Raw genomic sequence first — 23,408 nt, forward strand, 5'->3', positions numbered from 1 at the left:
CTCCATTCCTATTTCCTATTCTATTCTATTCCATTCCTATTTCCTATTCTATTCATTCCTATTTCTTATTCTATTCTATACTATTCTTTTATTCTGTTCCGTTCTACTCTACTCCATTCCTATTTCCTATTCTATTCTATTCTACTCCATTCCTATTTCTTATTCTATTCTATTCTACTCCATTCCTATTTCTATTATATTCTATTCCATTCCTATTTCTTATTCTATTCTATACTATTCTAATTTTTTATTCTGTTCTGTTCTACTCTACTCCATTCCTATTTCCTATTCTATTCTACTCTATTCTACTCATTCCTATTTCCTATTCTATTCTATTCTACTCCATTCCATTCCATTCTTCAAAGAAAAACCAGAAAGTCCAGTTGCCTCTTGACAAAAATCCCCTTTGGGACAACCTGGACCTGGAGGACGGAGCATCTCCATAGACTTTTTGCTAATAAACAGGTCAGGAGAGGAGACCACCAGGAAATTCCATGGGGCTGTAAAGTGGGCAGGGCAGTTGCGGAGGGAATGTGAGAGAAAAAAAAAACACCCAAGGGAAATGTGTGACTACCAAGAAATGAGAACCGACACAGTTGTGAGATCAGCACCCCGACGTTTCTCCACTTTATCATAATATAAAATACAGATGAAGTTGAAAGATGATCAGAAAACAGAGAACTTTGATTTAACAATTTTTTTTTGATCCAGAAATGGCTAATGCAGGGGATCCTCAGGTTACAACAATTCATTTAGTGACCATTCAGAGTTATGGTACTGAAAAAAAGTGACTTATGGCCTTTTTTTCAAGCTTACAACCTCTGTACACAAGTTCATACTTATGACGGTTGCAGTGTCTGGGGGGGGGGTCACGCGATCCCCTTTTGCGACCTTCTGATAGTCAAGGGGGGGGAAGCCAGATTCACAACAACCGGGTTACTCACTTAACAACTGCCGTGATTCACTTAACAACTGTGGGGAGAAAGGTCGGAAAACGGGCAAAACTCACTCAACGACTGTCTTGCTCGGTGATGGAAACTTTGGGCTCATTCGTGGCCATAAGTCGAGGACTACCTGTCGAATCAATATTCAGCTAAACCTAACATTAAGAGTTCTTCTTTTCTTGGTCTGGAGAGTGTGTGTGTGTGTGTGTGTGTGTTTTCCAGAGTTTTAAATACACAACGTGCACACACACACATCTGAAAGTTAGGGCAACTGCCCTCTAGTGGTGAAGCTGGGCTGAGACAGGTGGGGAGCGCAGATTACAAATAAGGTGTTTGGGTCAATGTGCCTGCATGCCTTCGGGTGGGGTATGTGTATCCCCCTTCCCACATTTTTGTATTTGTCTGTATCTGTGTGTGTGGGGGGTTTCCAACTCTCTTGTGTGTCTGTGTGTCTTTCCCTCTCTCCCTCTGTGTCTGTCCCCCTCCTGGGGGCTTGTGTGTCTTTGAGTGTGTGTGTGTGGGTTCGTCTCTCCCCACATTTCTGTCTGTCTGTCTGTCTGCCTGTCCATCTCTCTCTCTCTCCCAGTGTGTGTGTGTGTGTGTCTCCCTCCCTCTGTGTGCCTGTATGTGTCTGTCTCTCTCTCTCTCTCTCACACTAAGTCTCTCTGTGTGTGTGTGTGTTTGTGTATGTGTCTCTCTTCTTGTTTGTGTGTGTGTCTCTCAGTGTCTCTTTCTCTGTGTGCGTGTGTGTGTGTCCCTCCCTCTGTGTGTCTGTGTGTGTGTCTGTATATGTGTGTCCATCCCTGTGCATGTGTGTCTCCTTTTGTGCCTGTGTGTGTGTATCTCTCTCTGTCTCTTTCTCTGTGTGTTTGTATGTGTCTCTCTCTCTGTGTCTCTTTCTTTCTCTGTGTGTGTGTCCCCTCCTTGTGTGTGTGTGTGTGTCTGTATGTGTGTGTCCTTCCCTGTCTGTATGTGTGCATGTGTCTCCCTTTGTTTGTGTGTGTGTACATCTCTCTCTCCGTCTCTCTTTTTCTGTGTGTTTGTATGTGTGTGTGTCTGTGTGTCCCCTCCCTGTGTGTATGTGTATGTGTCGTTCTTTGTGTGTGTGTCTGTGTATCTGTCTTTCTTTCTGTGTGTGTGTCTCTCTCTGTCCCCTCCCTGTGTGTCTGTGTGTATCTTTGTGTATGTGTGTGTGTGTGTGTGTATATCTCTGTCTCTCTTTTTGTCTCTCTCTCTCTCTCTCTCCCTCTCTGCGAGTGTGAATGTGTGTGTGTGTATTTCCCAACTCAGAAACTGGGCAGGGCGGGTTCAGCCCACTGGCCTCCACCTGGGCTGGTCAAACAGGTTTGGGAGTCCAAAGGACAAAAAGCCGGAAAATCCAAGTTGCGCACTTGACAAACTTGCGGAAGGGCCGCCCGGATGGGGAGTTCCTGGCATCTACAGCCGCTCTGCTTTACTCCCCCTGCCCTCCCCTCTCCCCGCACAGGGTGAGCAAGCGAGTGTGCCAGGCGTGGGAGAGGAGGACCACGTAAAGGACCCAGGATTTCTTCCCTCCGTCTCCCTGGTAGGTTCTTTTCTTTAAAACCCACAACTTTCACCTGGCTTCTCTCGCACTTTCCGTCTCTTCTTTACTCCTAAATACAGCCGGATCCTTCCTGGGGCTCAACCGGTTGGGTTTCTGCCTGCTCCCTGCTTGGATTTTTCGGCCTCTGTTGTGACACCGTTGATTCCCGTCGTTTTCGCGCGAATTGTTCAAAGCGTTGTGCCAATCCAGAAAAGTTTGTTGATCCGGTAGCCAAATGTGTAATCACTACTGAAACACAGGTAGTCCTCGACTTACGACAGTCTGTTTAGTGACGATTCAAAGTTGCCTCGCTACTGAAAAAAAGTCACAGGAAGGTGTTTTTTTTCACACTTCGCGATCTTGTGGTCCAAATTTGGCCGCTTGGCCACTGACTCATATTTATGACAGCCGCAGTGTCTCCCTGGGCCACGCGATCCGCTTTTGTGACCTTCTGACAAGCCAAGTCATTGGGGAAGCCTGATTCACTTAACAACCGTGGGACTAACTTAACACCTGCAGTGATTCACTTAAACATAGCAAGAAAAGTTGTAGAACAGGGCAAAATTTTTCGCTTAGCAACGTAAATGTTGTGATCAATTGTGGGAAGTCAAGATTATCTGTACCTTCCCTTCCCCCCCCCCACACACATACCTGATGAGGAGGGGGACTGAAATACTACACTGGTATGTAGTTTTATAGTTACTTTCTTCAAACAGTCAGTTGGGTTCGCTGCATTTTGTACACAACTTCACTTTTTGCTGTTTTTCTCTGTTCGGTTTATATATATTGGATTTTTCTGTGTGTGTTGTTTGCTATCTATCTATCTAACTATATCTATCTATCTATCTATCTATCTTTCTATCTATCTATCTTTCTATCTATCTATCTATCTATCTATCTATCTATCTATCTACCTATCTATCTAACTATATCTATCTATCTTTCTATCTTTCTATCTTTCTATCTTTCTACCTTTCTTTCTTTCTTTCTTTCTATCTATCTATCTATCTATCTATCTATCTATCTATCTATCTATCTATCTATCTATCTATCTATCTATATCTAACTATATCTATCTATCTAATCTACATAAATACATACATACATACATATCTATCTATATCTCAGTGGTGAGTTTCAAAACTTTTTAGAACCTCTTCTGTAGGTGTGACCTGCTTTATGGGAGTGGCTTGGCAGTCATGTGACTGGGTGTGTGTGGCCAACTTGTAAAATGTGGTGAAACTCATTTAACAATGCTCTTGCTTAGCAAATAAAATGTTGGCTCAGAAACTCTGACATTGAAGTGTGCAAGTCTTAAAGCTGTCAAGTTACAAGACCCTTGCACCCCTAACCCTTTAGGGGGAAAAAAAAACCCAGGGGTGTTCAAACTTGACAGCTTTAAGACTTGTGGACTTCAATTGGCTCAGGAACTCTGGCATTGAAGTGTGCAAGTCTTAAAGCTGTCAAGTTACAAGACCCTCGCACCCCTAACTCTTTAGAAAAAAAACCTCAGAGGTGTTCAAACTTGACAGCTTTAAGACTTGTGGACTTCAACTCCCAGAATTCCTCCTCCAGTCATGTTGGCTCAGGAGCCGACTAATCTACGTTTAAGACACAGTGGCTAGGTTACAACATGTTACCTAGTAAACCTTCACATTTCTGTGTCTTTGTGTATAAATACAATCAGATCCAGAATGATGAAGTCTAGCAACTTAAAGTAACACATCCACACATCTAATGAAGTAAATCCTAATTTACGGAAAACTTTGTAACCCAATTCTACCTCCGGTTAGTTGTAGGAGGAGTGGTGGGTTAGCCAACAGTAGCAGAAAATCACATTTGAGGAAGTAATGAGTGATGAATGAGGCTTATAAAACTTGGTCTGTCTGATAAAATTTTTTTACTAGGTTTGACAAAGGAGCGGTTACGTCCTTCCTGGTTTTAGAGCAGGAGGCAAATTCTGTTGGATATCAAAACGAAGATAAGGGCCAAAAATTGGCTGTTATTTGGATGTGGAAGTTGGAAAAAAAACATGCCAGAAGAAACCTATGACAAACCAAAGAGGCAACTGGAATTCCTGGTTTTTCTTTTGAAGACATTTCGCTTCTCATCCAAGAAGCTTCTTCAGCTCTGACTGGATGGAGGTCCTTTTAGAGGGCCGTTGAGGCCACTTGGAGGCTTATTTGTATCTTCTTTAAATACATTTCGCTTCTCCTCCCAGAAGCTTCTTCAGCTCTGACTGGTTGGTGGGCAAGGGAAGGATTGACCCTCCTTGCAGACAGCTGGTCATTTGCATCCTTTTAGTGGGTCATTGAGGCCACTTGGAGGCTTATCTGTGTCCTCAGGGTCACCTGAGTGGTGCACATGGTTCCTGTAGTCTGCAATTTTCCCTCTGGAAATCCATTCCTACTCCCACACCATTCCAAGGGTGTCCATCCCAAATTGTGTAGCTAAACGTCTGTAGAGATTCTCCGTCATCCAGGTCCTGGTTATCCCAAAGGGGCTTTTTTCAGGAGGTAACTGGACTTTCTTGTTTTTCTTTGAAGACATTTCCCTTCTCATCCAAGAAGCTTCTTCAGCTCTGACTGGATGGTGGGGAAGGATTGATACTCCTTGCAGACAGCTGGTCATTTGCATCCTTTTAGAGCATGGGTCGTCAACCTGGTCCCTACCACCCACTAGTGGGCGTTTCGGAATTCCAGGTGGGCGGTAGGGACTTTGGAGGTTAAAACCTCCTTTTGGGCGAGTGGGCAGGCGCGAGCTCACACATCAATAAACCAAAGTGCGCGTGCACGCAAACAAGCAAACCCGTGGGAAGAGGAAGGGGAGGAGTGGAAACTGATAGCAGGGACAGGCAGAAGCTACCACATATCTTGTAGAATCAGGCTTTAGAGCTGTTATTCATATTGTGAGCAAACAGAGAAACCGTCTGAATATCACCGAAAGAGGAGACCTTCGTTTGTTCTTTACGAAAATCGAACCAGATATCAAATATTTAGCCTCGTAGCATCAGCCTCAACAATCTCATTAATCACTAGTAAAGATAATTTCAATTTACTTTATTGTTTTCTAATTAAACTTTATAAAGTTAAAAACATTATAAGCATGCATAAAGTAGAAATGAAAAGATAAATGTACGTACATTTCTTTTTTTTAAAAAAAAAAAACACCCTCCTTTCTAAAAAATATTCCGCACTTGGGCAAAAACTGGTAAGTGGTAAGGAAATTTTTCCATCAAGAAAGATCCATTATTGGGCGGTAGGTAGAAAAAGGTTGGCTACCACTGGTTTAGAGGATCGTTGAGGCCACCTGGAGAGGTGATCTTTTAGAGGGCAACTGGACTTTCTTGTTTTCCCTTGAAGACATTTCGCTTCAAGGAGCTTCTTCAGTTCTGACTGGTTGGTGGGGAACAGAAGGATTTATACTCCTTGCAGGCAGCTGGTCATTTGCATCCTTTTAGAGCAGGGGCGTCAAACTCAAGGCCGGGGTGGGGGGCGGATCTGGCCCACGGGGTGCTTAAATCTGGCCCGTGGCTGCCCTGGTAACAGTGAAGGACGGGCTCACAGTGCCTCTGCTTGTGAAAACGGAGGGTTGTGCGCGGTCCTCCCGAGTTCTGTTTTTGCTGGCAGAGCGTTGCACCATGCCATCGCTGCAGAAAACGGAGCTTGAGAGCCCATTTTCACTGGCAGGGCGCATCATAGGGGCATCCCAACATGAATGATGTCATGCTGGCCACGCCCATCCCAGACACACCTCCCCCTGAAGTCAAACACAACCCTGATGCGGCCCTCAATGAAATCGAGTTCGACACCCTTCTTTTGGAGGGTCGTTGAGGCCACTTGGAGGTTTTTCTGTGTCCTCAGGGTCACCTGAGTGGTGCAAGTGGGGTGTAGAAGGAGCCATTTATCTGAGGACACAGACAAACCTCCAAGTGGCCTCAACGACCCTCTAAAAGGATGCAAATGACCAGCTGTCTCCAAGGAGGATAAATCCTTCCCTTCCCCACCATCCAGCCAGAGCTGAAGAAGCTTCTTGGAGGAGAAGCGAAACATCTTCGAAATAAAAACCAGAAAGTCCAGTTTCCTCCTGAAAAAGCCCCTTTGGGACAACCAGGACCTGGATGACCGAGAATCTCTACAGACGTTTAGCTATGAAATTTGGGATGGACACCCTTGGAATGGGAGTAGGAATGGATTTCCAGAGGGAGAAAATTGTAGACTACAGGAGCCATTTGCACCACTCAGGTGACCCTGAGGATATAGACAAACCTCCAAGTGGCCTCAATGACCCTCTAAAAGGATGCAAATGACCAGCTGTCTGCAAGGAGTGTAAATCCTTCCATTCCCCACCATCCAGTCAGAGCTGAAGAAGCTTCTGGGATGAGAAGCGAAACGTCTTCAGAGAAAAAACCAGAAAGTCCAGTTGCCTCTTGAAAAAAAAAGCATCCAGGATCTGGGTGACTGAGAACCTCCATGGTCATCTATGACAAACTACTTTTATATTGTTGCCAAGGAATTAACCCAACTGGTTATTAAATTAACAAGCAGCTAACCTAACATGAGGCCCAATAACAATACCCTGTAATTTATACTTGAGTGTTTTTCAACCTCAGTCATTTTAAGACGATTGGACTTCTAGCCAACACCCGAAGAAGACCAGAAGGATTTTTTGACAGACTTGAAAATGGGGCGCTACCTAACAAAATGAAATTCAATGGTGAGAAGCCTCCTGAAGGCTCCGGAGGTCGACAATTGGCCCTACGGGGAAACCCAGAGGTTCGGGAATGGTGAGGGCCGATTTTCGACCTCTGGAGCCTTCAGAGGCCTTCAGGAGGCTTCCCTGAAGGTCCGGAGGGCAAAAAACGGCCCTACGGACAAACCAGAAGTCACCATTCCCGAACTTCCGGATTCCCAGTAGGTTCGTTTTTCGCCTTCCGGAGGCTTCAGGGAAGCTCCTGAGGCCTCTGGAGGGCATCTGTGGTGGCGGGGGAGGCTGTTTTTGCCCTCCCCAGGCTCCTAGAAAGCCTCTGGAGCCTGGGGAAGGTGAACAAAATGCAGCAAAAACAGGGGGAAAGGTTGCTGATTGTGCGCATGCGCGCGCTGGTGGGGGTCATGCACATAGCATTATGGGTGTGGCACGCCAGCGCACGACCCCCCTGTGCTCTCCCCACTTTTGGCACGGCAGCCAAAAAAGGTTTGCCATCACTGGTATAGGATTTCCTGCCTGAGCAGAGGGTTGGACTAGAAGACCTCCAAGGTCCCTTCCAACTCTTCTCTTTTCTTCTGTTTTATTCCTGGTCGGGGTTCCAAGTAATAAATCCATTGCAAGCAAAACTGCAAGGCAGATGAATTCCTCAAAGAACAGCTTTGTTGGAAATATCAAATGGGCACATTACCTGGTGAAAACCAACTCTAAGGAACCCCTTGGTCTTCACCTAATTAAAAGCAAACATTTCCCCCCTCTAATCCAAGCCACCAGTCACATGGTCCAATCAATGCCGCATCCGCAGGTCTGGTGACATCACTCCTCCTTCCTCTGGCCAGGTGTGAGAACGTCCTTGGTTCTCAAGAGAAAGTATTTTGTTTTGACTCCAAAGTCTCAGCTATCTCTAATCCCACCCTCCCTATCCCTCGCTCAGCAACACTGAAGCTCCAAGATGACTTCAGCCAGGTCAGCTTCAGGGTTGACATTCCTATTCTATTATTTCTATTCTATTCTATTCTATTCTATTCTATTCTATTCTACTCTACTCTACTCTACTCTACTCTACTCTACTCTACTCTACTCTACTCTACTCCACTCCACTCCACTCCACTCCACTCCACTCCACTCCACTCCACTCCACTCCACTCCACTCCACTCCACTCCACTCCACTCCACTCCACTCCTCTCATGTTGACTGGCTAGGGATTTCTGGGAGTTGAAGTCTTCACGTCTTAAAGTGGCCAAGGAACTAACACCTAATTAAGAAATTACGCAATCCCAAACACACCCTAGAATCTCCACACTCCACACTAGGTCTCCACACTATAAAAAAGAGGTTGAGACTCTGGAAAGGGTGCAGAGAAGAGCAACCAGGATGATGAGGGGACTGGAGGCTCAAACAGACGATGAACTGTTGCAGGAACTGGGCCTGGCTAGTCTAGGGAAGAGAAGGACCAGGGGAGACAGGAGAGCAGCCTTCCAATATTTGAGGGGCTGCCCCAGAGAGGAGGGGGTCAAGCTATTCTCCAAGGCCAGAGAAGGAAGAATGGATGGAAACTGACCAAGGAGAGATTCAACCTAGAAATAAAGGAGAAATTTTCTGACAGGGAGAACAATCAACCCATGGAACAGAAGTTGCCTTTGGAGGTTGTGGAAGCTTCATCACTGGAGGCTTTCAAGAAGAGACTGGACTGCTATCTGTCAAAAATGGTGTCGGGTCTCCTGCTTGGGCAGGGGGGTTGAACTAGATGACCCATAAGGTCCCTTCCAAGTCTGCCAATTTGTATCTACAGTAGGACCTTAGAAGTTTATGCAGCTTTACAGGTGATCCTCGACATACAACTATTTTGTTTAGTCACAAATGACATTGAAAAGTCACTTAGACATTCTGGCTCACGTGGTCGCCCTCTCCAACCCCCTGACTGGCTTCCAAGAAACAAAAATCAATAGGTGAAGCCATTTTCATTTAAGGACACGATTCGCTTGACAACTGGAGAGATTTGCTTAACAACCGTGCCAGGAGGGGGGAGAAAGGTTACAAAATTGGGGACGATTCCCTTAAAAACCACGTTGCTTAGCAGGGTAAATTCTGGCCCTGATTGTGGTTCTCAACTGAGGATTATTTGCATTTTGGTGAGATTATTTGTCCCCTCTCCCGATGGCATCTTTGGGTGACGGCATCTGTACCCACACGCCATCATCTTCGTATTACTACATTTTGGTGCCAACATGGTCACGTACGTGGAGGCTGGCTCTCAGTGTGCTGCAAACCATTCGCTCAAAATTGTGCTTTGAAGTACTCTCATTAATAATATTAACAACAACAACAACAACAACAACAAACCAGCAGTGGTAATTCCAGTGGTAATTGGCACACTGGGTGCTATTCCAAAAGCACTGGAATTACATTTAAAACAGTTAAAAATTGACAAAATCACCATCAGTCAAATGCAAAAAGCCGCACTGCTTGGATCTGCACGCATATTACGAAAATACGTTACGACGTCCTAGGCCCCTGGGTGGGGCCCGACTAGTAAGCAATGCCAAATCCGGCGAGACAACTGGCCGCTGTGATACAATTGTATAATAATAATAATAATAATAATAATAATAATAATAATAATAATAATAATAATAATAATAATAATAATAATAATAATGAAAACAATAAACCATCCTTTAAATAAACCACATCTCAGCTCAGCAAACCAGTTTCACGGCGATCCAGGACCATCATTTTCTGGTCGAACTAGGTTCTGATTTCACATTTGTCAGGTGGCAAGTTAGCCCTGCCTTGGTGAAAATGCCCAGACGGTTTAGTCCTGCCCCATCTGATTTTGGATTCTGAAGACTCCATCACAATCCATCTATCCATCATCTACCCATCCATCTATCTCTATCTCCATCCATGCATGCATCATCTATCTATCCATCCATCATCTATCTATCCATCCATTATCTATCTATCTATCTATCTATCTATCTATCTATCTATCTATCTATCTATCTATCTATCTACCTACCTACCTACCTACCTACCTACGTCTATATCTCTATCCATCCATGCATCCATGCATCCATGCATCCATCCATCCATCTCCATCCATGCATCCATCATCTATCTATCCATCCATCCATCCATCCATTATCTATCTATCTATCTATCTATCTATCTATCTATCTATCTATCTATCTATCTATCTATCTATCTATCTACCTACCTACCTACCTACCTACCTACATCTATCTCTATCCATCCATCCATCCATCCATCCATCCATCCATCCATCCATCCATCCATCTATCTCCATCCATGCATCCATCATCTATCCATCCATCCATCCATCCATCCATCCATTATCTATCTATCTATCTATCTATCTATCTATCTATCTATCTATCTATCTACCTACCTACCTACCTACCTACCTACCTACCTACCTACGTCTATCTCTATCCATCCATCCATCCATCCATCCATCCATCCATCTCCATCCATGCATCCATCATCTATCCATCCATCCATCCATCCATCCATTATCTATCTATCTATCTATCTATCTATCTATCTATCTATCTATCTATCTATCTATCTATCTATCTATCTACCTACCTACCTACCTACCTACCTACCTACCTACCTACCTACCTACCTACCTACCAACCTACCTACGTCTATCTCTATCCATCCATCCATGCATGCATCCATCCATCTATCTCCATCCATGCATCCATCATCTATCTATCCATCCATTATCTGTCTGTCTGTCTGTCTGTCTGCCTGCCTACCTGCCTGCCTGCCTACCTACCTACCCACCTCTATCATCTTATCTGTCTCATACAATCATAGAGTTGGGAGGGGCTGTAGAGGTCTTCAAGTCCCGTTCAATCAGGAAGCCTTATCCTATCCTGGACAAATGTTGTCTAATCTCTTCTTAAAAGCTGCCAGTGATGGAGAACCCACAACTGCTGGAGGGAAGCTGTCCCAATGGCTAATTGTTCTCGCCAACAGTAAATTCCTCCTGAGTTCTAGGTTGCTTTTCTCCTTGATTGGTTTCCATCCATTGTTTCTTGTCCTGCCTTCTGGTGCTTTGGAGAGCAAGTTAACCACCACCCCCTTCTTCTTTGTGGCAGCCCCCACCCCCACCCCAAATATTGGAAGACTGCTCTCATGTCACCCCCTGGTCCTTTTCACTAGATTAGATATACCCAATTCCTGCCACTGTTCTTTGTAGTATGTTTTAGCCTCCAGCTCCTAATCATCTCTGTCGCTCTTCTCTGCCCTCTTTCCAGAGTCTCCACATCTTTGTTTCAAAATGGTTTTAAAATTCTTAAAATGGGTAATTCCCCTTTCAAGGTTGACGAGCGACAAAACAAAAGATTTCCTTTTTGCTGCTTCTTGCCGAATTTTGTTCAGCGGGGAAGCCTTGGAGCCATCCCCGGTATCTCTTGGCTGTCTCCAAACCAATTTATTTCCATTTTTCCATCCCTTTTACAGGGCAAGAACCGCCCACAGCACATCGCGAGATTTCCATGGTCCCTTTGCCCAGATCGTCCTCCCGTGCTGGGGAAGAAGGAATGGAGACTGCAAAGATTTAGCAGGGGTGGGGGAAAAAAAGCTCGGCAGATACAGAACAAACTTTTTCTGAAACAATTTGAAGATGTCGGCCGTTGCGCCTTCGGAAGACATGGCCATGGTGCCCCTGGGGAAGGACACGTCCCCTGCTGCCCAGCTCACCCAAACTCACACCCAGGAGCCGAGTTCAGAGGACACCGAGGCGACTTTACCCTGGGACCGAGCCCAACATGACACAGTGGGCGAGATGCCCGGGGTTTTGGAGACGGACGCGCGGCCGAGCCCTGAAGGGAGCATGAAGGCAGCCATGGACCATCAGGCTTTCCTGAAGCCTCTGGAGGACGAGGAGTGCAGTGGCATGTCTGCCATGGCGGCCCACGCCTTCGTCCCCATCGACCCGCTCTGCATCGAACGCCGCCCCAGGAGCCACAAGAAGCAGCCATGGCAGCTGGACGTGCCACTGCAGGATAGGGCACCGTACCAGGAGGAGAAGGCCGACCCTGAACAGCAGACCTTCCTCGCCCGAGACTCCTCGGCCTGTTCACACGACCTCCCCGATCCTGCCGGGGAGCCGTCGCAGACTCATTGTTGCCGGACAAAAGGTTGCTGCAACTCGGCCAACCTCAAAGCCGTGGCTTCCATGACTACGGCCCTGATCATCTTCCCGGGCTTGGTCTACAGCGCTTACGTCTTCCTGCCCTTCGACATGCCCATCATGGAGAGCATGAGCGCCCGGCTGGTGTACACGCTGCGCTGCGGGGTGTTTGCCACTTTCCCCATCATTTTAGGTGAGTGGGGTCTGCTTGCCATGGAGAAAGGTGCCAGGTGGGATATGGAATATGGAATAGGATAGGATGGGATAAAAAGAATACAATGGAATGGAATGGGATAGCATAGAACAGAATAGAATGAATAGGAATAGGATTAGAATAATAAATATGGGATAGGATAGGATAAAAAAGAATGGAATGGAATGGGATAGCATAGAACAGAATAGAATGAATAGGAATAGGATTAGAATAATAAATATGGGATAGGATAGGATAAAAAAGAATGGAATGGAATAGGAATAGAATAAGGAATAGGAATAGAATAACAAATAGGGAATAGAATAGAATAGGATAGGATAGAATAAAAAAGAATGGAATGTGCTATGGTATGGAACAGAACAGAGCAGAAATAAGAATAGGACTAGAAATAGAATAATAAATATGGAATAGGGTAGGATAGAATAAGAATAGAATAGGAATAGAATAGAATAGAATAATGACTTTATTGACACTTTGAATGTACCTAATTGGAAATGAAATTTCATTGCGTACAACTCATAATACATCTGAAGGCAGGAGAAGCAACGGATGGAAACTAATCAAGGAGAGAAGCAGCCTGGAACTAAGGAGAAACTTCCTAACAGGGAGGACAATTAACCAGTGGAACAGCTTGCCACCAGAAATTGTGGGTGCTCCATTACTGGAAGTTTTTAAGAAGAGACTGAATAGCCACTTGTTTGAAATCGTATAGGGTCTCCTGCTTGAGCAGGGGGTTGGACTAGAAGACCTCCAAGGTCCCTTCCAGCTCTTGTGATTCAATAAGGTCCCCCTTCTGTCTGTTCTGACCTAGGCTTCCTGGCAGTTACAACACCCACGCTTAGTCCCCAAATCCCTTTTTTTATTTCAACTGCTGTGAATTATGTTCATTCACAGCCCGTAATGAGCCACAAATAGTTTGCAAAGAGTCCGACAGAAGTCTGCCAAAGTCTTTCAGGATAAGTCTGATAAGCACCCACCTTTATTTCCCTTGAAACGCTGCCAAAGACCTAATTGGCAATTAGCTTTCCAAGGCCACACGGAGCAGAGTCAAAATGAAGCTTCAGAACTTAAACCGACCAGAACGAACAAAGTTGTTTCCTGCAAAGTCTCGTGTGCCTTTGTTCCTCCTTTATGCCTACGGGAGGAACCAATCATCTCCAAGCCTTACTCCCGAGTCACTCCTTTTGTCTTAACTGTTCTTGCCTTCTGGCAGCTCTGCGCATGCACACACTGGGAACAGGCTCCCCCGTTCCTCTGCCTTGCTGATGTCTGACTCTGAAGGCAGCTGATAACTGTCGGACGGCTCTGGCCCCCTCTCTGCCTCCGACACAGAGCCCTCCTCAGAGCCTTCCCCAGACACCAGGACTGGCCCAGGTTCCTCCCCAACCTCCTCACTGTCTGAATCTGCTGCCAGCTCTGCAGGCTGCTGGCAGACTACAACAGAGCCAGCCTTTCTTGACCCCTTCCTCCTGTCCCTCTTCCCCTGCAGGGATGATGGTTTACGGGGTGTCCCGCCTTTGTGCCTCCTCCCTGCAGCCTTTTGAGGAGCTGAGCCGGGAAGTGGAGATCCATCGGCATTTCGTCTCCCAGTCAGTCGACCTCTTCATTCTTTACTTCTTCAACATCGCTGTCCTTTCCACCTACCTGTCCCAGGAAGGGCTCAAGCTGATCCCGCTGCTGACGGGCCTTTTTGCCATCTCACGGTAAGAAACAGGCAGATTACCTCTCCTGTCACTTCTGGACCCTTCCTCTGGGTGGGATCCATTTGTCTGGTATAGGGTCTCCTGCTTGAGTGGCGGGTTTGTCATGTCCCCGTCGGAGCCTGAAGAGGACAAGACGGAGCTGGAGCTGATGGAGATCGACGGGGTGGCTTCGTAGGAATGTGGGGAGGAGCAGGCCGAGGTAGCCCAGGGCTCCTCATGATTAGGACAGCTTGTAGGCAGGGAGGAACTGGGGCAGGATGGCCGAGAGAGGGCAAGCAGTGGACACGAGGAGCAACGGAGCTCAGGCAATGAGCAAGGACCACCCCCTCCTGATCCCCGAGCACGGAGACTGGAGAGAAGGTGAGAACAGCGCAGACTGAGCAGGCTCCTTGGGAGGAGAGTGCCCCGCCCCTCCTCACAAGGCACACCTGGTGAGTGAGATTTAAGGAGACACTACGGGGAGGGGCGTTTGTCGGGAACAAATGTGGAATTGGTAGAGTTGGGTGTGCCTGTGGAGACATTTGGAGTTTGCAGGACTGCTTGCTTCTTCCTGACTTCCTGACTGTGACCGTGCGCCTTGTTCCTTACTTGAAATGTGTTAGTGAGACGAATCTGTCAACAGGCTCCTGTTTTTTTGTTTTAAGATGGAAAAAACAATTCTTGGGAAACCTCCATCCTGTTGACAGTACACTTGACTTTTAATATCGTTTTCCCGAACATAAGACCTGTCATGAAAATAAGCCCTAGCACAGGGGTCAGCAAACTGCGGCTCCAGAGCTGCATGTGGCTCTTTCATCTCTCTGCTGCGGCTTCCTGTCGCCGGTCAGCTCCACAGTTGATAGGGCTTTTGGTTAGGACAAGTAGAGGAAAAATGATGCACTGCTAGGAGGAGACTCTATGGCGGAGGAACCGGACTTCCTGTTGGTAAAAGGAAAAAGGATGCACTGCTAGGAGGAGACTCTATGGTGGGGGAACCGGACTTCCTGTTGGTAAAAGGAAAAAGGACACACTGCTAGGAGACTCTATGGTGGGGGAACCAGACTTCTGGTCGGCTTCAGAATTGAACAGGGGGCTTCCGGTTTGGATCTTTGTGGCTCTTTGAGTGTTTAAGGTTGCCCTAGCATGTTTTTACGCATGCACCTACTATAAGCCCTACCCCCAAAATAAGCCCTACTTAAAAACCTGCAGACAGCCTCCCACCTGTTTTGTCATGTTACTTGCAGTGCCGCAAGGCGAAGGAGGGTGGTGGAGCTGCCCCGCATGCAGGGTCCCTGTAGCCAGGCCATCCATGCCCCGACACCTGCCTCGTGGCAGAAGCACCAGCAGCCACGTGCAGCAGGAGCCCACGTGGCTGCTGGCCCACTTCTGCTTGCTCGCAGAGGCAACTGAGTGGTGTGTTGGGGCTGTGAGGCAGGGCATTGGGGCGTGGATGGCCTAAGTCAGTAATGGCTAACCTTTTTCCCATCACAGGCCAAAAGCGGGGGGAGCACAGGGGGGGTCATGCATAGGCGTGCCCACACCCATAATGCTCTGCATGTGCCCCCTCACTTTTGCCGCACGATGAACCCATTTTCTGCCCTCCCCAGGCTCCAGAGGCTTTCTAGGAGCCTGGGGAGGAAGAAAACAGCCTCCCCCCGAGGGTCTCCGGAGGGCAAAAAACACCCCTATGGGCAAACCGGAAGTTCTGGAACGGGTCATAGGGCCATTTTTCGCACTCCGGAGGCTTCAGAAAGCTTCCCTGAAGTCTCTGGAGCGTGAAAAATGGCCCAACGCACAAACCAGTAGTCCATTCCTGAACTCCTGGTTTGCTCATTGGGTTGTTTTTCGCCCTCTGGAGGCTTCAGGAATGGCGAAAAACAGCCAAGTTAGTTGGCCAATGTGTTGTTGAAAATGACAGGATACACAAGCCAGCTCTTCAGAGAAGGAACAGTTTATTTGCGCAGGTTCATAGCAATGAATAAATGGCCTGAACACTGAGTGAAGTTCAGGAACTTCCTTATATAGTTTATCACTTTCAGCTAAAGCCATCTGTTAGTTTTGGAAACACCCCTCAAGATTTGCCCTTGAGTTACAGAAAGTATGTCTACAGGATGTCATAATACATGGGTCAGCTAACAGACATGCATAGCTTGTATTTTGGGGAACTAAAAATATGTGTCTACCAAACAGATTAACAGCCAAGCCAGCAGATGGGCTAAAATAGATGTTTTACTTCAGCATACTTCATGTGCAGACTTCCTTCTAACCCGTGTCTCACCGCACTATGTCCTAAAAGCAAACCTTGCAATTTCTATGTGAACAGTTAAAGCTTAATATCATGAAACCCTAGTTTGGTTCAGGCTTGAGGCCTACTTTGGTTCAGCCTGCCACCTTAAATGAGCAGTCTTATTTTTGGGGAAACCCAGGTATATTATAAGCAGGGATGAAATTCAGCAGGTTCTGGAGAACTGATAGTGGAAATTTTGAATAGTTTGGAGAACGGCCAAATACCACCTCTGTCTGGACACCCCCCCATCTATTCTCTGCTTCCCGAGTCCCAGCTGATTGGGAGGAAATGGGGATTTTGCAGTATCCTTCCCCCACCCCACAGAACCAGTAGTAAAACATATTGAATTTCACCACTGATTTAAAAGCCTTAATATATTTTGGTGCACTGAAAGGAGACCTTCAGCTGTTTCTGGTGGCAAAAAGAATCCGATTGGAGTCTGGTGGCATTTTTTTCTAAATGGAGATTTTACAACTGGGCGTATTCCTTTGTGAGTTGCAACACCATTCATCAGATACATGTAGAGGCTGGACCAGTGTTTCCCAATTTTGGCAACTGGCAGAAGGGTGGACTTCAATTCCCAGAATTTCCCAGCCAGCTGGGAAATCTCCACTGGGATTTTACATTGAAGTTAGTGTGATGCAACTGCTGGGCAGATCTGAGGGAGGGGTGCGTGGATTTAGAGATTTAGAAAAGAGATACAGCAGATCACAGGCAATTAAGAGTTTTAATGTGTGTTAAAAAGTCATTGGGTCCTTCTGAGTTTCCAGGAGGCTGCTTTCGCTCATTAAGACAAGAGCTGGATTTCCTCAAGATAGAAGGTTAAGGTTATAAGGTTATAAGGTTTATTGCACTTGTATGCTGCCCTATTCCTGAAGGGACTCAGGGCGGCTAACAAACCAAAGGGGAAAGCGATAATACAGACAAAAGCAAAAGGCAAACGAACAAAATACAATTTAAAAGCAACCAACAGCCACACAAATTCGAGTGGGGCTGGGAACTCATCAGCCCCAGGCCTGTCGGAACAGCCAGGTTTTAACGGTTTTGCGGAAAGCCTGAAGGGTGGTGAGGGTCCGGATCTCCACGGGGAGGTCGTTCCAGAGGGCCGGTGCAGCCACAGAGAAGGCCCTCCTCTGAATGGTCGCCAATCGGCATTGGCCAGCAGATGGAATTCGGAGGAGGCCTAGTCTGTGGGATCTGATGGGTCTTTGGGAGGTAATTGGCAGCAGGCGGTCTCTCAAGTACCCAGGTCCAATACCATGAAGGGCTTTATAGGTGACGACACTTATAGAAACCCAAACCAGAGGTGGGTTCCTACCAGTTCGCACCTATTCGATAGAACCGGTTCATCAAATCTACCAAACCGGTTAGAAGAGTTTCCACCAGTGGACCCGGAAAGCAGGCCACACCTACAGAAGAGGTTCCAAATTTTTTTGAAACCCACCACTAGTCCTTGGATATGATTATTCTACACTATCATGCTCCTATTTATAAAACTCAGTGCCTCTGTGAAAGGTAAGGATGACTACTGCGTTTGTGGTGCAATCAGAACATTGCGGGTGTTGAAGTTGTTTTAACGCAAACCAAAGATGCCTTTTAAAAAACAAGTTTACATCATATTCTTATGCATGCCAGTGCTGTGTGGGAGGTAATTTAAGGTGGTTCTGACAAGTGTCGTCATATCCGGTCATATGGGCGGCAAGCCACTCCCATCCGGTCACATGGGCAGCAAGCCACTCCCACAAAGGAGGCCACACCCACAGAGTAGGTTCGAACAATTTTTGAAACCCACCACTGCCCCAAACTGACAACTGCCTCGTCTCGTGCACTGGGAGAATCTAACCCAGCCTACCTTGCAGGGTGGTCATTGCAAGCCTCAGCTGTCTTGAGCTCCAGAGTGGGGAAATCTTGCAAAAACATAACATAGATTAACAAAAAAAACAACACCATAACCCAATTAACAAGCATAAATATAAGATGTTGTGGATGCTTCATTCATAAGAGGCTTTTAAGACAAGACTGGATAGCCATCTGTCCAAAATGGTACATAGAGCAGGTGCACATGCTCACTGGAGACGCCCCTCAGTAGAGAAACTGACAAGTGGGCATGCGCGCTCAGGAAGCCAGAAGTTCATTTCCCGGCACATGTATGCTCACTTGGCAGATTCTTTCCCAGGGTGCATCCCTGATGAGCATGCGGTGCCTTTTTAGCATGCAATCATGGATGTGATGCTTGGATGCCCTAATTAATTCATGAGCCTCGAGCCAAGTTTCAAAAGAAATCCAGTCATTTATTAGGAACACCATTTCGGCAATAACCCACTGCAGTCAGATCTGACCTCATTTAAATTATGGCTGGACTTTGCTCGTTTTCCCCTCCCCTCAGTCTGTGTCATAAATCACATTCTCCAACGAGGTGCACACCTCACAAGCCTGCTGTAATAATCTGAAATCCGACTCTAGCCGAAGGTATGCATGGAATGCTCTTCCCCCCTTTCCTCACCTTGGCAACTTGATAACAGATATGCAAATGCTTTGTGAGTTGACATTCACCATCGTGAATGTCACCAAAGAGCCAAGGTGGCGTAGTGGTTAAATGCAGCACTGCAGGCTACTTCAGCTGACTGCAGTTTTGCAGTTCGGCTGTTCAAATCTCACCGGCTCAAGGTTGACTCAGCCTTCCATCCTTCCGAGGTGGGTGAAATGAGGACCCAGACTGTGGGGGCAATATGCTGCTCTGTAAACCGCTTAGAGAGGGCTGAAAGCCCTATGAAGCGGTATATAAGTCTGCTATTGCTATTGCTATTTTGACTTTTTTTGACCATTTTTCTTTCTCGCCCTTCCAGGCTTCTCTACTGGCTGGCATACGCCATGGGCCGTTCGTTCCGAGGCTTTGGATTCGGCCTGACCTTCCTCCCCCTGGTCGCCATGTTGCTCTTCAACCTGTACAGCATGTTTCTGCTGGACACGGAGAACATGTTTGCTGTGCGGAGTCCCAAGGTGGCTACCCCATTTCAGAAGAAGGAGCTGGATGTCGCCAGGTCCTGGTACTGGGGGTGAAGCTGGGCAGAGCCCCAAGCCAAGAAATGTCCCAGTCTTCTTTCTGAACCGCTGCTGGGCTCATTTCCACCCTTGTCCGACTGTTTAATTGGGAGGAGCCCCGAGTCCATGTACTCTCACCCTGCCTGTCCAAACCAGTGAAAGCAACCTAGTTGAGAAGACTGCCCAACGTCAGCTCCTCAACTCCTTGGAAAGAAGCCCATCTCTGCTCTGCATCATTGGAGCCTCGGTCAGCTTATTTAGAAGTCCTTTCTGACCTTCACCTGGGTGCCTTCCTACCACTTGAAGGCATCCTTTGTTCTTGGAAGGAACGAACCCAAGTCTGGACCTTCTTCTGCCTTTAGAAACGGAAGGTGGGCTGGCACATTCCATATCCCCTTCAATATTGTTCATGAAATTCAATACGTCCCTCAATCGAAGGTGATAATTAGGGGAGACATGATGGCTGCCTTCCAGTATTTGAGGGGTTATCACAAAGAAGAGGGGTGTTGATTTATTCTCTAGGGCAGGACAAGAAGTGGAAGCTGGTCAAAGACAGATCCAACCTAGAAGTAAGGAGAAATTTCCTGACAATTAATTAACAATTAATAACAATTATGGATGGAACAATTTACCTCCTGGGATTGTGGATGCTCCATTGCTGGAAGTTTTCAAAAATAATCTGGACAGCTGTTTGTCTGAGAAGACTCTTGGCTTGAGCAGAGGGGTGGATTAGAAGACCTCAGAGGTCCCTTCCAGCTCTATGATTCTGTCTTCTGTGTAAATTGGGTTCTCTTCATTTCCATTTCCCTGCTCATTCCCCGTGACTTTTTCTGAGCCTCTTCCAATTTCTCGGAATCCTTCCTAAACTGTTTCTACAATGGAAGAATAGTTGGGAAAACTAGCAGCTTAGCAGAGATGGCCAAATTAAATGCCTTAATCGAAGAGAAGACGACATCTAACATCGTTTTTCTCTCTGGAAACCGCTTCTGGACTTTGTGCTTGTGATAGGAAAAAAAATGAAACATTGATTTGGGGGATTTACTGCAGGTGTATTATTTTTTTGTTAGAGAAAGGTCATGAGCCGAGTGGCGCAGTGGTTAGGGTGCAGTACTGCAGGGCCACTTCAGCTGACTGTTATCTGCAGTTCAGCGGTTCTAATCTCACCGGCTCAAAGTTGACTCAGCCTTCCATCCTTCCCAGGTGGGTAAAATGAGGACCCGGATTGTTGTTGGGGGCAATATGCTGACTCTGTAAACCGCTTAGAGAGGGCTGAAAGCCCTATGAAGCGGTATATAAGTCTAACTGCTATTGCTATGTAAAGTTAAAAGGTTGGGGCTACAGCAAAGCATTATTATAATGTTCATTCTACTGTTCTGAAAGGAGTCTGAAGTTACAAGGGTTTTTCTCCTTGATTATAGTATTTTCATCGTCATCGTATTTTGTGCGCTAAGTTTAATAAAATTATATTATAGGAATCCTTCATAAACTTATTCTCCAAAGCGCCAGAGGGGACAAGAAGCAATGGGTGGAAATTCCTCAGAGATAGATCCAACCTGGAGAAATTTCCTGACTGCAAACAATTAACAAATGGAATAACTTGGTCCGAGAGCTGGGGTGCTCCATCATTGGAGGTTTCAAAGAGATTAGTCAGCCGTTGTCGTAGACAGCCGTACTCAAACAGGGGGTTGGACTAGAACATCAGGGTTGTTTGACCTTGGAGCGCCGGGTATGTGGGGGCATGGCCAAGGTGGGTGTGGTCATGGGTGGACGTGGTTATAGTGGGTGTGACATGGGACCGCACCTCTGCACACATGGCTTTACACACTTATAAAAATAGTGACGGACTTCCTGGGAGGAGCTTACTGGTGTGGGGCAGCAAAAAATCAGCTGCCTCCGAATTCCTGGCTACGTACCTGTTTAGAGGATCTTCCATCTGACGTCTTATCAGGTTTTCTTATCCTTCAGGCAAGAGGGAAAGAAGAAACTGTTTTGCTGGCAAATGCTCTTCGATTTTTGCAGCTTTTGTGCTTGCAAGGAAAGGGGGGCTAGCCCAAGGCAGAACGGCTGTCCGTGCTGGGAACTTCAAACTGCCTTGTGCAGGACAAAGTAGGTCTCTCCCACTCTGCTCTAAGTTTTGTTTGATTTAATCTTATCACGAGCTGAATCCGTTTACTGCGAGGACAATAATTGCTTATCAACATTTTAGCTTCTTCTCTTTTTCTCCTCCGAAAAATTATTTACTCAGAGGCTTTTAAAATGGCGCCGAGCAGGCTGGTTTCTCCGGTAATAACGAACACTTTTTGCTAATTCTTACAAGACTTCAAAAGAATTCAAAACAAAAGAGATAGCTTATCAAATGTTTTGGTTTCACAATAGAAGAATTTTACTCCTTTATTAACTTAGCTTATTTGGAAGTTAAATGGTGATGAATCTGTTGAACGGTCTTGTTACAATGTTTACTCACTGAAAGTTTTGCCAAGCCTTAAACTTCAAAATAAAAGCCTCTTTACTTAAAGCTGCATATTTAGGCCATAGAGTTTTATTAACTGCAGGCAGACAAATTTTGAAATGGCCTCAAAACCAAATATTAACTTGAAGTCGTCACCCTCTACTTCCAGGGGCACATCCTCAGTGCCTGGCACAAAGCTGCAGCCTCCGCCTCCTACGCCCCCTGCTGGGGATGTGTTAACGAAAGAATTTTTTCTGAGTAATCTAAGCGAGGCTCTTAATGCACAGACAATTAAAATGGAAGATAAATTTAGAGATAATAGAGAGGAGAGAAAAGAGGAAATAAAAGAAATGAAAGAAGAAATTAAAAGTGAAATTAAAAGTGAAATAAAAGGACTTAAACAGGAGTTGTATGAGAAATTTGAGGCTAAGGTTGATAAAATTAGAGACGACATGCTGAGTCTTGTAACTGTATTAACAGAACATATTTCTGGAGTGGAAGATACTCTAGAGGTTCTTAATGATGCCAATGCTAACTTGACATTGAAAACAGAGGTGGTGGAACAAAAAGTGGAAAATGCTGAAAAAGAAATTATTATGATACAGTACCGACAAATGGAGCTCGCATTAAGAGTAAGGGGGCTGCGTGAGGAGAAACAGGAGAACCTGAAACAGACCCTATCGGAAGCTTTTGACCGCCTGATGGGAAGACCAGGGACCAACCAAGGCTGGCAAATTGACAAAGCTTACCGCGTTAACTCCTGGCTGGCAAAGCAGAAGCAGCTTCCTCGAGACATCGTTATATATTTTACTACAAGAGAGTCCAGAAATATGGTACTGCAAGCGTCTTATAACACTAAGCTTCAAATTGGCGGTCAAGACCTGGCTGTTTTGAAAGAGATACCACCTCAAATGTTAAGAGCCAGAAGAGACTACGCTTTTTTGGCCGAAGAACTCAGAAACCGTCAGATACAGTATAGATGGGATGCACCATTCGGCATCATATTTACATTTGATAAGCAAAGGTACCGCCTCAACTCTGTATGGAAAGCCCGAGATTTTTATTATAATATATTGAAGGCCGGACACCCTGCACCACCTGGACCTAGAGAAAGACCACAAGAAGGACAGGATAGACAGCAAACTACACAACCACCAGACAAGATGGAGCATCTCTCTTCTCTAGAAGTGCAAGGTGCTATGGAACCAAGACCTAGCCGCATGACTGCAATTACAGGCTAGGTGGAAAATAGATCAAAAAATTGGTTTTATTCAAGTTGAGGATAATCTGTTTAAACAAATAAGAGATCAAAGCTTAATGCATATAAAGAGGATATATAATGTATTAATAC

The 23,408-nt window shown here is 46.0% G+C and overlaps 1 protein-coding gene across 1 annotated transcript; it reads left to right on the forward strand.

Annotated features, from left to right (window-relative positions):
* Positions 1-2,278: 2,278 nt before the first annotated feature.
* TMEM79 (transmembrane protein 79) lies at positions 2,279-21,083 on the forward strand. Its single transcript, XM_087705366.1, has 4 exons — positions 2,279-2,508; positions 11,711-12,576; positions 14,087-14,300; positions 19,413-21,083. Exons 2-4 carry the CDS (start codon positions 11,874-11,876, stop codon positions 19,624-19,626), a joined length of 1,131 nt encoding a protein of 376 aa, XP_087561492.1. The 5' UTR covers positions 2,279-2,508; positions 11,711-11,873; the 3' UTR covers positions 19,627-21,083.
* The last annotated feature ends 2,325 nt before the right edge of the window (positions 21,084-23,408 follow it).

This window comes from Thamnophis sirtalis, unplaced genomic scaffold (assembly GCF_051295495.1).
Source record: "Thamnophis sirtalis isolate CommonGarterSnake01/CBP01778 unplaced genomic scaffold, rThaSir2_p1.2 scaffold_2, whole genome shotgun sequence".
NCBI lineage: Eukaryota > Metazoa > Chordata > Lepidosauria > Squamata > Natricidae > Thamnophis > Thamnophis sirtalis.

What these genes read in the sequence shown, in the direction of transcription:
- TMEM79 (XM_087705366.1), top strand. Translation starts at nt 11,874, where the DNA reads ATGTCGGCCGTTGCGCCTTCGGAAGACATGGCCATGGTGCCCCTGGGG. An exon ending in CACTTTCCCCATCATTTTAG is followed by an intron (nt 12,577 to 14,086) that starts GTGAGTGGGGTC and finishes CTTCCCCTGCAG; the next exon opens with GGATGATGGTTTACGGGGTG. An exon ending in GGCCTTTTTGCCATCTCACG is followed by an intron (nt 14,301 to 19,412) that starts GTAAGAAACAGG and finishes TCGCCCTTCCAG; the next exon opens with GCTTCTCTACTGGCTGGCAT.